This window comes from Sphaerulina musiva, assembly GCF_000320565.1.
Source record: "Sphaerulina musiva SO2202 unplaced genomic scaffold SEPMUscaffold_1, whole genome shotgun sequence".
In the NCBI taxonomy this organism is placed as follows: Eukaryota; Fungi; Ascomycota; class Dothideomycetes; order Mycosphaerellales; family Mycosphaerellaceae; genus Sphaerulina; species Sphaerulina musiva.
In genome coordinates this window covers 4,040,844-4,056,370 of record NW_016017383.1, presented here as the reverse complement: position 1 = coordinate 4,056,370, position 15,527 = coordinate 4,040,844, and the positions used below count along the sequence as shown (strand labels likewise).

Sequence of the window (15,527 nt, the reverse complement as noted above, 5' to 3'; positions counted from 1 at the left end):
CATGACAAACGGCGTCAAAGGCTACAATTCCATTGCCAGTGATGGCGGTGCAGGATACGGTGCTCCAACAGGTAACAGCGCAGCAACACCAACTTCGAGTGCAGCGGCCCAGGCCACCTCGGCGGGTGTAAGCAGCTACAATAACGGCCAGTACTCCGCTCCCGCCACAGCCTCTGCTGCTCCAGCTCCTGCCTCTAGCTCCTTCACCACCTCCATCATTGCAGCCCCCTTGACACCCACCAGCTACCCAACACTCTCTATTCCCAGCGGAGCCGGCGTCAGCGGCCCAGCAGCAGCAGCAACGGGCACCGTCTCTGCCAACGCACCCATCGGCACTGGCAGCCCATCATCATCCAGCGGCAACGGAATCACATGCGACGCCGCAGCCCACTCGGGTCAATACGGCGTATCAGTCAATGGCAAAACTGTCTGGCGAGCTGTCGCCCCGGGAACCACTTGCGACGAAGTCTCTGCTTACCGTAAACGCTCTCTTCAATCCCGTCATGCTCGCGTTCGTCGAGATTTGCAGCAGAAGAAGAAGGATTCTGGTGCGCAGTGAGATTGAGTTCTTTGAAAGATAGACAGGGTAAGGTAAGACAGGTAGTCGGCCTGGATGTGAGAATTCTCATTCACACGACTTTTCATTAATGATGAATTACATGGGATTCCATAGTTTGCATAGCGTAGCTTTTCTTTCTTTCCGCATAGCCGCGTGATTTTTCTTGCATAGCATAGCATAGCATAGCGTGGATACCTAGGATGGGAAAGGAAAAGGAAAAGGAAAAGGGAAAAGGGAACAACAGATTACCTACCTAGGAATTGGTTTGGTTGAGGTACCTTTTCCATTACCTACCTACAGGTACCTTACCTACCTACGACCTTGGTGACTGGTTGGACGGAAACAGACAGAGACAGAAAGGAATAGAAAGAAACAGACAGAGACGGAGAGACAGAGACAGACAGGAAAAGACAGAAACAGAAAAACCGATACCAAAGTAAGGTAGAAATCCAAAGTAGAAATCCACAGTCGCGCGAGAGGCCATGATAAGAATGTATACCTCCTACCTCCAACCATTTTCACCCATTTTTTTCCCCGCTTTAGCATTTTCTTTTTGGTAATGTTCGAAAAAAAGACGAGAGATAACCCAAAGTACATGTACCTAGTGAGGAGAGTAGAAGTAAGAGTGGAGCACAAAGAATGTCATATTTCAGAGGGGCAATTATATGCGGCGGGAGCAAAAATTCTAAAAAAAAAAAAAAAAGAAAGGTGATATTGGTAGATAGGTAGTGGTAAAATCTGTGCAATTTTGCATGTCCACTACATGCATGGGGGCCAACGTGCCTTTCCCAAAAAAAGAAAAACTAAAGTGGTATCTTAAAGCAAAAATAAAAAAAAATATCGCTGCCCGTTCTTCGCTGCTACACTAGATCGTTATTCCGCATGGACCGTTCGTTCGGTGGTGCTGTGGGACATCATAATATAGACTTTGATACATAAGAGATATGCCTCTTCCTCCTTCCTCGAGGCTGTTGGTTACGCAGGTGATGTCTGGATCACCATCCATAAAATGCATCTTTTTCGTCGTTTCATCATATCTCATGGCATGTTGTTGAATATCTCTCTCGCACTCTCTCCCTCAAAAGCAGAATACCACGCCATGCGCATCTGTGTGCGAGGTTTGCTGTGGACGCCGAGTCTTGGATTCGTCGTCGTTCGTGGGAAGGTGGCGTTGATTTCCGTCCTTGTCCATCGTGGTGGTTACAGAGACCACTTTGGTCAGGTGTAGGGCTTCCAAGGGATTGCCCAAGGGCATAATCGGATCACAGTCGCCGACCATTGAGCTCGATGACTGTGGCCCAGCTTGCCCAGCGGACGCTGTCGATGAGCGCTGTGAACTCGCACGTACGAGATTGGTCCCGCTAGTGCCAAAGTTGTGAGCTTTGTAGGCTGGTGGCTGTAGTTCCCATGGTTCCAGGAGCTCCATTCGCCAATTCAGTTTCATCCTCCTGCCATCTACCATCAAGATGTCGCTCGCTCGAGTAGCATCCGCATTGAGTGTTGGCATGCACCTGCGAATGTAGCGTTGTAACTGAGCAGGCGTCCGCAAGTGCGGAGGTTGCCATTTCCCATCTTCGTTGAAGTTGGTTGTCGGGGTGGAGTACATCATGTCCTCCGAGAGCACGGAATTGATCGTGGTCGATGTCGTCTGCCTCACGTTGGCAGGACGCGATGTGACTTCGTCCGACTGTGTCGTGGAATGTGAGTGGGCAGTCGAGGCCACTTCTTCGCGCATCATTGAAATGTCTACTTCGTCTTCTTCGCGTTCTGGATTCTGAGGAATGGTAGTTTGCGTCTCTGTTCGGGTGTTTCCGGGTCTCGTGCTTGCCCCAGCAAAGTCGGGGTACATGTGTCGGAAAATGCGCTCCTGTTCAGCGAGCAGGGCGGCGTCGGAAAGGTCATTGACATTGGCATGGTGTGGCCGCTGTCGTCGTCTTCGCCGAGGAACAGTGCACTGCTTCGGTATGCTGCGCTCGTCAAGGGGCTGCGAAATGTCGATTCCGGCGCTGAGAGTGTTGATCAGATCCCAGATGCGGTCTTCGCAAGCATCCGCCAGGATGATTTGATCGGTCTCGATGCGTAGTCGCAAGATGTGTTGGCCCACAGGTCGATAGAGGTCTGGGTCCCGCTGCCAAGCTCTCCGTCTGGCAGATGAGGGAATGAGCTGGGCAAGTCGGCTCTGTGGGACCAGTATGGTATGCTCCACATCCGATGCCAATCCTACTTCAGCGTGCTGCAGAGTGTATGAGCGTAGCAGTTTGCCCGCACCACCAGCGCTCGTGACGCGATGGAAGCTGATCATGGTTCCCCGCACCACCACGTACACCTCTCGCCATTCGCCCTGGCACGAGCCATGCAGCGGATTGGTGGACTCCAAATTCAGTAGCAGCTTCCCCTCCATACCCACTGTGCACGTGTACTTGGGCAATGCCTCCTTCCCATGATGCACGGCACGCAGTGCTCGTGCGGGTGTGCGTAGCGCTGTCGCATACGGCGGAGGCTCGTCAGTCGAGACTGCGCAGGAGGTTTGGAATGCGTTGTGGTAGCTGGTGACTCTCCGCGAGGACCTTGCAGGTCGGACTTCCGGCGGATCCTGGGCCGGTGCTGCGGGCACAGCAGCTGCAGCTGCATTGTTGTTTTTGCTGTTGTTGTAGTGATGATTGTTCTCAGCTGAAGTCGGTCTTCTTCGCAGTTCAACGCCCAGCGTCGTGAACTGTGGTGGCATGGCCATGATGACTGGACTTGCTGTTGTTGTTGGTGTTGTTGTTGATTGTTGTTCAGCCTCGCAAGGCGGGCGACGCACGGCGGGACGAAGGCGTGCACGCGAGGTGGATTAAGTAGCTGTAGCAAAGAGAGCGAAAATGGGCGTGCAGCTCCAGTGCAGAATGTCTCGTGACCCGTCACCAGACCCCCGGGCTTAAACCTGCATTTGGACGAGACACACTCGATGGGTTCGCAGGGGTGTCGACAGATGTCTCGGAAAATCAGGCGATGGCGCTGGGCGCTGGGGCTGCGTGCTTTAGTGTTGTTGGCTGAGGTCGGTCGGTCGATGGTCGAGCTCGTGACGAAGGAGGAGGAGAGCGGGGCGGAGCGGAGCGGTAGAAGTCAGAGTGTGGCAGTAGAAGAAGATGGACGAACTGCTTCTTCGACGATGATTAAAATTCAGCGGTCGGACAGCTCATCAACACTTCAGTCTTCAACAGCTGCTTCACAGCGATGATATCGTCACTCTTTTAGTCTTCAGGGTACAGGCCGCGCAGGGACCGGGACCAGGACCGGGAGTGAGACTGGGACCAGGCTGGTGGATGACTCTCGGAGCCGGTGCAGTGTGCAGTAATAACAAAGATAATGTTTTAGACTCTTAGAGACGGGAGGCAATTATCGTCATAATAAGGCCGTGCATGGGCCCCAGGTTACAGATGGAGGATGAGACGAGCGTTGTCAAGTGTAGGAGGTAGCAAGTAGCAAGTAGCAAGTAGCAAGTAGCAAGTAGCAGCAGTTCTGGAGGCAGGGTAAGGGACATGTAAAACAAGTATGCCCGTGATTTGATGCCTCTCCATTTATGAGCGATCACGGCGATGATAGCAAGCTGCATGACTACCTACCTGCCTGTACTTACCTACTACATGTACCGGTGAGGTGAGTAGTGGAGAGAGAGGAGAGGTCCAAGATCAAGACAAGACCAGACCCCTCCATCCAGCTTGCGCGTGACGGTAGTGAGTGGTAGTGAGTGGTAGTCTAGACGGCGCCACGCCGCCACCAAGAAACATTCAAGTTTGCCTCCCGTCTCTCCGGATGTCTCCGCTTGTGTCTCTAGACTCTCGTGGCAGCCTCCGCTTCTCAGCGCCAGCGCCAGCACCGGCCCAGCTGCCCAGCCTACTTGAGTGCCTACTGAGCCTACCCAGCCTAGGAGGTACTGAGGCTAGGAGGTGGCCCAGCCCAGCTGCACCGCCCGACCAACCGACCGACCGCCCACCCGCCCGCCGGCACACGCCTCCCAATCGGTCCAAAAGACGCAACAAAAAAACTGTTCTCGGCCGGCCATTGCCCCATCGTGCATACATGTATACGTATACAGGCGTACCCTCCCCCTCACACACTCTTTTAGTCTTTACTGAGTCCACTCTCCTAGTGCATGTAAAGAACGAGGACCCTGCTTAAGCTTGAAAAACCTGCCCACAAACCCTCCAATCACCCGGACCGCATCGATGCGCCCACCAATTTTTTTCTTGTGTGTCTGTCTTTCCCACGTGAGCCTCGATCGCTTCCGGTAGCGAGGCGTTTTATTGATTTTACCTTAATACCTGCCTTAGTGCCTTGGAATTCATGCATCCTTCGATTCCTTCCTTCTGGACCATCTCCTCTTCATGACCACCCTACCCGACCATACCTACCTTAGGTAAAGGTAGGTAAACCCTCGAAATTTCATCAAAGAAACATATACCTATTCATGCATGCATACAGCCATCTCCAGCATGTACATCCAGTCTGCAATGCAGAGAGAGAAGAAAAAAAAGAAAAAGGTATAACCCAAGAAGAGAAGCCCATTACTCAGATTAGCCAGTTTAAACTTCCCCCGATTCCGGCAACATCCACGGGAGGAAGTCCGGAAGAAAACGTTTTTGGCTTTCCCTCCTAGGTCCTTCCCTTTTCCCTTTCCCTTTCCTTCATTCAATCCAATCTATCCATCCATCCCATCCCTTCAAAAAAAAGGTACAGAGGTAATTTCATCTGAAATTCCACACCACACGACAGACACGACGCACACGGTTCCCACATGGAAAACAATATTGCACACGAGTCCACGTTTTCTTTTCGGGATAAAATTACCGACCCTCCCATCCGGTGCCCAACTCTGTACCTTACCTTTTCTCACTTTTAAGAAAAAGAAAAGAAAAACCTGAAACCGATCTATATTCTACGGTACCTACAATAATGAAACGAACCGAGGAGAAAAAAAATAGAAAAACGAAAAAAAGAAAAGAAAAAACAATATCAAACGGGCCGCTAATGGACTAGACCGACTTCCATCCATCTAATGTATCCATCCGTACATCCAGAAGGATACGATGCACGCGTGTCTCATCTTATCGCATCATGCGGTGAAAAGTACATGTGTATAAATAATAATAATCATAATAATAAGATCGGCATGTTCCAATAGCACCGTCCATCCGGAGAGGAAACGATACGGGTACGGCACCGGTAAGGTACGGTACAGTACAGTAGATACTACACATGTCAAAACCCGCCATGACATCAAGAAACGTCGCATCTGCGGAAGGAAGCTGAAACTTGACATGTGTAATAAGGGAACCACGGCTATTGGGTATGTAGGTACTACCTGGTAGTGTGCGAGTCGCGTGTAGGTAGGTACCTGAGGTAATAATTAATTTTGGGCATGATGTGAGCCGTGGCATGGGAATGGACTATGATTACGATATACCCTCAAGTACCTCGTAAGGTAGGTACCTGTATATCATCAGTAGGTAGTGTTGTTTTGTTGCGTGCCACGAAAGTGCTGCACAATGGCAACTCTCACTACAGGTAATAATGTAGGTACTGTGGTTCAGTATCATCGTCATCATCAAATATCATGGCATCATGTTTCCCAGCTGATGGGGACCACTCTTTTTTCCTTCAGCAAAGTGTGATGCTGGTCGACTGCAGCCCTGCTCATGTCACATCTGGTACATATTGCGGCCGCCAAGCCACTGGTCAACGCCTGCGTTTTGTGCCTTGCTCTCCTTCCTCAACACTCCAATGACGCCTGGTCATTGGCGTGGTCGCTGAAGCTGCTGTATGCAGTACCTCGAGTCCCGGCGAAAATACATATACATGGATCGTGTCCCTCATGAGGTGGCGCTTACTCGTCAGGGATCAGGCGCTGATGACTGCCCTCGCCGCCTCCGCTGCTTACCGGCGCCTTCCTGTCGTTGTGCCAGTACTTCGCGCAGGAGAGGGTCATCGCGGTCTCTGTCCACGTGATGAACGCGAACGTGTCTATGAGCCAGTCAGTCGTCGTCGCATGTCAACAAAATATCCCGTCACTGTGATCGAGTCCCACCTTTGCAAATTATCCGGTCTGGGATATCGGTGTTCGCGGTCAGGGCAGAATGGGCATATATAGCCTGGGCTGTTATGCACGAGCCCATGTCGAATCATCTCATTCTTGCGCTTGAATCCTTTACCACCTTCGCTGCGTGGGCATTCTTTCACCGGACAGTAATGCGGTCGACTCTGCGAATGCACATTCCTATGCGAACTGCACGTCATCAGCCTACGTGCACTCACTCGAAATCATATGCACCTACCTCAATAGATATTGCGTCTGGAAGGGCGGCGCCGTGCAGCCGGGATAGTCACATCTGAAGCCCTCCAGGGGAACGACTGTCATCCCGGGTGGGGGAGGTAACATCGGTCTTCGAATTCCTTCGGGGGGTATCGGTCCGTCAATGGGCGTCGTATGCGTAGTGCTGTATCCATCGGTGCTAGAGCTTGCATGGCCATGACTTTCTCCCGACGACGAATGCGTGGGCAGTGAGGGCATGGGAGGTGGGAAGATGGGCGTCGTTTCAGCAATGGCGGACGACCGCCGTCTATCTGTGTAGTAGGCCGTCACAGGGTACTGCTTCGGTGATCCATACTGATGGGCCTCGCCAGTTGCACTTGCTGGTGAGCGCGGGTCTGCCTGATAGTACGCGGTAGGAGACGTATGTGCATTGTTCGGGTAGGGCGGAAAGAAGGCCATCAGAGGCGAATGCGATGCCGAACTGATGGACTGGCTGTGATGGTGCAGAGTTGGCGGGACTCGAGCATCCTGCTGTGTAGCAGCCTCTGCAAGATCGGTGAGTTGTCCCAATTGGCCAGTCAACTGCCTGAACGAGGGCAAACTCTGTCCAGTTGGTGACGATGCAGGTGCAGCTGCAGCTTCCCTATTTGGTGATGTCGGCTGTACCACAGGCAATGTGTTGACACCTTCCTCGATGGGAATCGCATGTTTTCGCAAGGTTGGCGAGTCTGCAATAGAGTCTGTAGAGGCACCACGTCGAGCTTCATCTCGAGATGGTGAGGTCCTGATTTCGGGAGAAGCCTTGATTACGCTGTGCCCGGATGGCTTCTCGGACGGTAATTGTGGCACACTATTACTACTACTTTGCGCAGAGTCGATTCTGGTTCGTTCTACAAGGTGATTGCTTTCTTGTTGTAGCCGGGCTGTTTGAATGCTCGCCTCCATGGCAGCAGCAGCGGTGGCTTTGAGAATATCGTTGCCATGGTCGTTCAGCTTGACATCGAAGCGTGACTTCTCCCCAGGTGAATCTGGACCCGCTTTGACGACAGGCCTTCCACTAAGTACGGCATGGGGCCTGTCTGACATGGCAGAATCGCAAGTGCCACAGCCGGCGCTGGCGCCAAGATGGAGTGAGGATGCGCGCCCCGCGCGACCAACAGCGATTAGAGGCCCAGTCTCTGATAATGCGGAGTCGAACCTGTACGTGGATCGATATCTAAGTCTATGTCGAAGGATCGTCCAGGTCGCCAAGCAGAACCTATGGTGAGATGCAGCGTCGAATGAATTTCCAGGTAGGAGCGAATTCCAGACAGTGCGAATATTGTACAATGACCACAATATCGGTGTTGCTTTAAGAACACACCGGCAAGCGGCAATCCTGAGGCCAACAAGAATGGCAGGAGAGCTTCAGTGAGTGATGCTGCTCTCTGCAGCAGCGTGGTCCCGTCTGTGTCGTTGGCAGTGTTCAAAAGGCGGTATGGATGGCAGCGCCAACGATGTGTAGTGTTCGAGGTATCCCCCAGGCTTGTCTGCGATTCAGGTCAGCACTGCACATGCTGGTCGCACGACCGAGCGCACGACGGATCCAATAGTGAGGCAGGCTCCACAGTTTGACAACAACGGCGCGATTGCCGTGGCCGATCCGTGGAGTGCATGAAGAAGAGGATGTGGTTCCTGCAACGAGAAAACGTCGGAGCGGGTTGCGAAGGCGGCAGACTGCCGCAGCATCGAATAGACGTCGCTGGAGGACCTTGGGTGGGCATGGATGCGTGGGCCGCTGGCAGGGAACACCGTGAGGCGTGAGCCTAGTTCTACTAGGTAGTCAATACTTACCTGGAGAGCATATCCCAAGTCCAATCCCTCTCTGTTAGAGCCGCAAGAAGTCCAATGACGTGATGTCTGGTCCCACCCACCACGTCGACGGAATTGAAGGGAGGCGTGCAGGTATGTCAACGGTAGTAGGAGGTATTTGGTGAGTTGCGTCGTTCCAACAACAACGGTTGGGTGTTGTTGGATTGGGCGTAAGGCGCTCTCGGCGAATCCAGTGGATCTGGACTGAGGGATCGCCAGCGCCACGAAGCAGCAAGAATCCAGTTCTATAGAAGAGCTCAGCTTCCACGCACGCACGCACGCCGCGCGACCACGATTGCCGGTCGGGCGGTATAATTGCAGTTGGAGGGAAGTATGAGTATGAGGGTGAGGGTGAGGGTGAGGATGATGAGAGGGAGAGAGCACAACGGTGGACGCGGATCTCTGTATGAGTGTGCGTGTGTCGATGTCGCTGTCGCTGGTGAGTGAGTGAGTGAGTGAGTGAGTGAGTGAGTGGGTGGGTGGGTGAGTGAGTGAGTGAGTGAGTGGGTGAGGGTGTTGTATGTCGAATTAATTGTGGTTGTCCAGATCACAGGGGATGAGTTCCATTGGGGCAGAACAGGCGGCACAGCAAAAGAGAGAGGAGATGGACCCCCGCAGACATCAACATACCTGTAGGCTGTAGGCTGTAGTAGGTCAGGTAGGTAATTCACAGCATCTCCCAGCACGCCCCTGCCACTTCAACATGACCGGAGGCTGCCAGTCCGCGTGTTCCCGGTAGTAATCAGGTATCACAACAACAGTAAAAACAACAACAACAAACAAACAACAACAACAACAACAACAATATTGGGGGAGTGGTATCGTTGAGTGCCTTGGGTGATTGAGCACACATGTCCAATATCACATCATCACATACAGTAGTTCTATCTACAGTACATGTATATACCTATACTGTAGTTCTCGGGCGGCACCTAGCAATCAATGACGAAAGGCCAGCCTCCGAATCCAGCCCTGCATGCAAATCCTATACCGTTTTGTTTCCGCTGCTACAGAAAATACATGATGATACAGATAGGAGGTAGACCAGGCAAGACAAGACAGGGTGCAGAATCCAATGCTTTCGCGAGTGACAGGTCGCATATGCCGCATCTGGAAACACTACTTGTCACCTGCATACATCCTGTCCATACCAACCACCATCTCTGCGCCACTCCGACTCTCCCTCCGCCCATCGAGGGCCATTCGCCTCATGAGCCTTGCGCGGAAACGAACGCTGCCATCTGGTGAGAGCAATGCGCCGGCCAAGAAACGACGGAAGCCTGCTGTTGTGCTTCCACAGTACCACGAGAGCCCTTCGGTCAAGAACGAGGATGGCAGCATCCAATGGCCTGCACCGCAATCGCAAATTGATCACGCACGCGACATCATCCTGCAAAGTGCGCAGTCCAGCGGCCGCATTCTGATTGTGCCTGACAAAGATGCCGATGGGCAAGTCTTGCACGCATGCGACCTTTTCCAGACCAGCGCTGATGACTATATGTCGACGAGTACAGACTATCTGCCGGAGCAATCCTGCGTCACACTCTGATGCTGCTGGGAGTCTCGGCCGAGCGTATCCATGTTCATCTCCTCGGCAAGGGTAGCAACGTGCATAGCGAGCTGGAGCGACATGGTATGGCTGCCAGCAAGCCCGACTACATCTTTGTTTTAGATACAGGCTCGGGTGCTGGGCCGCCTCTGATCGACGGGGAACATGTTGGTCTTGTCATCGACCACCACTACGCCACGGCGACCGACTTCCCCCATGCTGCCTCATACGTGACAGCCTGTGACTCTCCTCCTGTGGCCACGTCTGCGCTGCTCACCTATCATATTTGCGAGCCATTACATCCCGACGTCGCGTCGACATGTGACTGGCTGTGTGTAGTTGGAACAATTGGTGATCTAGGCAACTCGTTGAAATGGCAACCTCCGTTCCCAGATATGTCGACGACGCTCAAAAAGTACACCAAGAAGACTTTGAGCGACGTCGTGAGTCTAGTCAACGCGCCACGACGAACAGCAACATGTGAGCTTGCCCACTGTACATCATCATGGACGCCGAATACTGACTTTTGAGAGTAGACGACGTACACTCCGCTTGGGAGGCACTCTCCAGCGCGACTGAGCTCAGTCATATCACGACGAACGCACGCTTACGAGCTGCTCGCGCAGAAGTCTTCAAGGAAGTCGAGCGTTGTAAACACGCTGCACCCCAGTTTTCGGGCGATGGCAAAGTCGCAGTCTTCCGAATCCAAAGCGCCGCCCAGATCCACCCGATGATTGCCGCTCGATGGGCAGGTCATCTGCAATCCAATAAGCTTGAAATTGTCATGGTCGCCAACGAAGGCTATCTCGACAACAAGGTCAATTTCAGCTGCCGCATACCCCGATGCGCAAGAAACAGAAAGACTCCTGTCAATATTATCGAAAGTCTCAAAGCTTATGCAAGCTTACCTGACCTCAAGGTTGCCGCCGAAAATGGTGATGCTCCGAAAGAAGGGCCTGGGCGAGAAGCAGAAGCAGAAGAAGCAGAACCGACACTATTACAGAGAATGGGCGAACATTTCGCACGTGGTCATGTCCAGGCCAGTGGCGGCATTGTGGCGCCGGAAGATTTCGAAGAACTCATGAGGCGAATGGAAGTTGGTGTGAAGAAGAAGAAGAAGAAGGAAGAGGAGGCAGAAGAAGAAGAAGAGGCGAGTAGCAGTAGAGGTAGTCCCAGCAAGACGAAGAAAAGAGAAATCGATGCCACACAGAAGAACACTCTTTTGACATATTTTGGCAAAAAAAGTTGATTGACTGCATGAAGAAAGGACGACATGACTCCTTTTTCTTTTTGAATACGCATTACGATGGACTTGACATATTCCTCTCTCTCTCTCTCTCTCTCTCTGTACATTATTTTTTCTCAAGAGACACTTGAACTGTTTTTTTCTCCCCTCTAATTAATAATACTTTTCCTTCGTCCTTCCTTTTTCATTTTTCCTTCATTGCTAGGTATCTATTTCTTTTCCGCTGTATTGTCATCCATGGAAGAATCATCCTGCGCCTCGTCTCGCTCGCGATCTTGCACATGAAAACTAAAATCAATCACTCCGACTAAATTCCTGACATGTCTAGATGAACAAAGAAGAAAAGAAAATCTCGTTAGCTCTTGATGAAGAAGAAGAAGAAGAAGAAGAAGAAGATATGTTCCAACAACAACAACAACAAGAACGGAACGCGTCCCCGTTCAAAAGAAGTTGAGAATGGAAAAAGACGAAAGAAAGAAAGAAAAAAAAAGAAAAACTCACCTCGTAATCTTCATAACATCATCCCGAATACACTGCGCACAAATCTGAATCACCGCAAAAGCCGCATATTCCGGTTCCGCAATATGTCTCACACTCAAAATATCTCCATCAATCGCCTGCAAGCGCTGCACAAATACCATGCCGTGATAATGCTGCGGCAAATCCAAGTAAGGAGGTAAAGCCCGCCCGCCTGTCAGACTCGAACTGAGGAGGGAGAGGAGACTGGTCATGTGGTGGGATGTGGCGTTGACTTCGGTGAGCAGTTTGCGGAAATCGGTCGACCAGGCGGAGTCGTTTTCGGAGGAGGAGGAGGAAAAGGTGCGAGAGGCGTAGGCGATTAGGCTGGTGTATTGGAGGACGCGTTGGATGGATTCGATGAGGTTGGTATATTCTTGGTGGGGGAAGCGACCTCCGACTCGGATTTGGAATTTGTTGAAAGCGGAATTCTGGTGGAGGTTGGTGAGGAGGGTCAAAGTTTTGGTGAAGACGATGTTGCGGGCTTTTTCCAGATGGAAGCCGCGCGTGTTTTTGATGTTTTCGTCGCCGTCGGTTTTTTGCACTCGGGCGCGGACCAGTTCGTGCACGATGGAAGACAGGTTGGCCAACTATATAGGTGGATAGCAGATTAAAAAGCGTTAAGTTAGCAAGCGCTGAAAAAGAAGACCGCTGACTGACTCCAGCACTTCTTCGGCCGTACTCTACTTACCATGTAAAGTGCCGCTCCTACATCTTTTCGGAGCTCCGTGGACTCTGATACGGGGTACGGGAATATCGTCCAAAAGTAGGCTGTCGCCAGACCTGCGCAGACTGTGGCCAGTCGATACGGGGCCAAGAGGTAGGTCTGGTAGGCGGGCTGCCCATTGGACTCGCTGACTGCAATGCCGACTACTCTTGTCTGTAGTTCGTAGCCGATGACGAGGATGGCCGTGACGATCTAATCATGAAAGTTTAGTTTGATGTGAAATGGTGGTGTGGGCGGAGATGGTGAGCTTACTGAGATGATGCCAGCCACGAGGAGCGTCTTCTGTTTCAGGAGAATGTAGAACGCGAGGAAAATCCACAGCCAGAGGAAAAAGATAACGCCTGCGGTCTTACCGTCGACAATGTACCAGATGATGTACGTGGCGACCATGGCGACAAAGGTTCCCAGTATTCGGAGGGCAAAGGACCAGGTAGACTGTCCTGCTGTCCTCGTCATGGAGATGGGAATCATGATCAATGCCCAGAGTAGACGATGGCGCAGAAAGAATCTCTGCGAGGCTTCCAGATAGCAAACGATGCCTAAACTCAACGTGGCACAAGCGACACGAAATCCAAACGCGGAATGGTCACTTCTCAGCGCCTGTGGAATCCATCTGATCCCTTCACCAATTCGTTCCCATCTGTTCCTCGGCGGAAGATGCTCAGGATCTTTCGATTTGCCAAAGGACTCTCCCAGATCGAGCGCCTGGCTCGAACTCAGATCTGCTGTCAGCAGATCCTCGTCATGGTAATCTTGTCGTCCAAAAGCCGCTCGAAGCCATTTCTTGAACGTGTTCACGCCTGGGACGATCAATCGGTTCTTGTTCAGCGCGCCGTCCTGTTTACGTTGATCAGCATAGAGGACGAGATCCAGAGCTGCCTGGCCCGTTTTCCACAATAGATGATGGATGTAGAGACCAAAGAAGAGTTGTCTCTGGTTCTCTTCTCGAGCCTGCTCGATGCGAGTGTCCAGGTGCTCGGGTCGAATGAACGTGGAGTCAAAAAAGCCCGGCGGGATATTAATGCCGTGCTGGTGACACCACTCCTCGAGGGTTTGTTTCTTGTATCCATCAAACCGATCGAGCTGCTTGCGAAATCCTTCGGCGAATGCTGGCGTGCCTGGAACTGGTTCGAGGCCAGCGCTCTCCTCGTCATTGTGCTTCTTTTTCTTTGGTGGTTCCACGAGCTCCAGGGTGAGGAGCACATGTTGGAAGGCGGAGTTCAAACTGGCACTCATAAAGGCAACAGGCTCGTGCAGGCTCTTCATAAGCTGATGCAAATCGTCAATGTGCTTCCGTTGCTTCTGCTGGTGGAGGTCGCCGGGTCCTCCATTCTCCCAGCCGGACTCTTCAGCTCGGCGCTGCAAGATATCGAGCACCGCACTGAGGCCAAAGATGGGGGGTAAGATGAAGCGCATACGCTTCCATATCTCTCCGAGGTCCTTGGGAGATAGTTTCCCGAATGCAATCTCCCTTTTCGCAAAGTTGAGGTCCGTGGGTATCTTCGTATGCAATTCGTATATCTTCTGCAGTGTCTCTTTCAACTTCTTGCCTGGTGCAGTGACGAAGAGTTGCTGTGGTCCGGCCTGGCCATTCGACTTCTTGTGGCCGTTCGTCTTTTCTGGGTCTTGGGTCAGCGCATCCGTGTCCGGTTCCCAGTCTTCCAGGCTCGCAAGATATGCAGTTTGCAGCTTCAATAAGCCGCCGAGACCATTGAGATAGCCGGACAGCTCTTTGAATATGACCTTTCTAGACGAGAGGGGGAAAATGAGGAAAGAAACTCCTGTTGCGATCCCGAATCCGGTCAAAAATGCTTCGATAAGGCGTGTCATAAAGCTAGTTGCATAACTCATAGTGGGGAATTGTGTTCCTGAGGTGAATGAATGTCAGTGGTGTGCTCCCAGGAGAATGAACAAGCACTATACAGTACGTACCGTAGGTCAGCGACACGACGAGGAAAATGGAGTAAATGATCACGGGAAATTGAAATTGAGGCAAGGCACTGCGCAGCACGTTTGCCATATATGTCTGGAAGAACAGCCATACTGCGAGCACTGCTGAAGCACTCGAATTGTATCCTGTCGGCGGAGAACCTGCGGGAGTAGTATTCTGACGTGCTTTGATGCCGCAGTACAATGAAAGGAGGCAGAATGCTGCTCCTACGCATACTGCAAGAACATTGAGTAACCTGCCACTCGTCAGCACAGTTCCCGCATGTCCCGAGCAAGAATTGTCCCGCTCAAAATGGGTGCTTCCAGTCTCGACTGCATTGTCGCAACAGGTCACTCACATGGTTTGCACAAACATGCCCCGGGGCATGATACACATTCCCAGCACAGAAGTAATGGCTACCAAGTACCCCAGCGTCTCATACACTCCCGCAACCGCATGGCTCTGATAGAATGCAATGGCAATAGTCGGTGGCAACGATGCCTTGAACATGGTCATAACAGTAATCAGATCCAAGTCAAGCTTCTGCCAAAGTCGCTGAAATATATTTGGCTTCTTCGACGTTGCTGCTGCTGCCGCTGACGGTGCTGGTTTTGCTGTACCAGATGCAGCATTTTGGTTGACGCCTCCCGCCTCGTCACTCGACGAACTTTCTGTTGTGCCATCGTTCGGTCGAGCATGTTGCTGGGTTGCCATAATGTGCTTCGGAGGCTGAAGAATATCGCAAGACAGCTCTGACTGATTCTCACATGGATGGGGGCAAGGATGGGTGGGCCGACAAGTACCAGGTAACTTTGTAATGATTCCGGATGATGAGCGCAAAAGAAAGCATATAAACG

At 51.9% G+C, this 15,527-nt stretch overlaps 4 protein-coding genes across 4 annotated transcripts; 1 reads left to right on the top strand and 3 right to left on the bottom strand.

Moving 5' to 3' along the window:
* Positions 1–1,290: 1,290 nt before the first annotated feature.
* Positions 1,291–4,081, bottom strand: SEPMUDRAFT_146619 (uncharacterized protein). Its single transcript, XM_016903771.1, has one exon. The coding sequence runs from the start codon at positions 3,288–3,290 to the stop codon at positions 1,638–1,640; it is 1,653 nt and encodes a 550-aa protein (XP_016765777.1). The 5' UTR covers positions 3,291–4,081; the 3' UTR covers positions 1,291–1,637.
* Positions 4,082–5,931: 1,850 nt separating this feature from the next.
* Positions 5,932–9,174, bottom strand: SEPMUDRAFT_146618 (uncharacterized protein). The gene is made up of 4 exons (XM_016903770.1): positions 8,685–9,174; positions 6,874–8,380; positions 6,627–6,824; positions 5,932–6,562 (listed from the first exon to the last, which is right to left on the bottom strand). The coding sequence occupies exons 2-4, from the start codon at positions 7,935–7,937 to the stop codon at positions 6,433–6,435; spliced, it is 1,392 nt and encodes a 463-aa protein (XP_016765776.1). The 5' UTR covers positions 7,938–8,380; positions 8,685–9,174; the 3' UTR covers positions 5,932–6,432.
* A 724-nt stretch (positions 9,175–9,898) lies between these two features.
* SEPMUDRAFT_146616 (DHH phosphoesterase) lies at positions 9,899–11,514 on the top strand. The gene is made up of 3 exons (XM_016903769.1): positions 9,899–10,151; positions 10,217–10,731; positions 10,788–11,514. The coding sequence occupies exons 1-3, from the start codon at positions 9,913–9,915 to the stop codon at positions 11,498–11,500; spliced, it is 1,467 nt and encodes a 488-aa protein (XP_016765775.1). The 5' UTR covers positions 9,899–9,912; the 3' UTR covers positions 11,501–11,514.
* Positions 11,515–11,596: 82 nt separating this feature from the next.
* SEPMUDRAFT_130359 (uncharacterized protein) lies at positions 11,597–15,467 on the bottom strand. The gene is made up of 6 exons (XM_016902353.1): positions 15,029–15,467; positions 14,673–14,926; positions 12,993–14,608; positions 12,705–12,932; positions 11,999–12,603; positions 11,597–11,821 (listed from the first exon to the last, which is right to left on the bottom strand). Exons 1-6 carry the CDS (start codon positions 15,382–15,384, stop codon positions 11,707–11,709), a joined length of 3,174 nt encoding a protein of 1,057 aa, XP_016765774.1. The 5' UTR covers positions 15,385–15,467; the 3' UTR covers positions 11,597–11,706.
* Between the last annotated feature and the right edge of the window lie 60 nt (positions 15,468–15,527).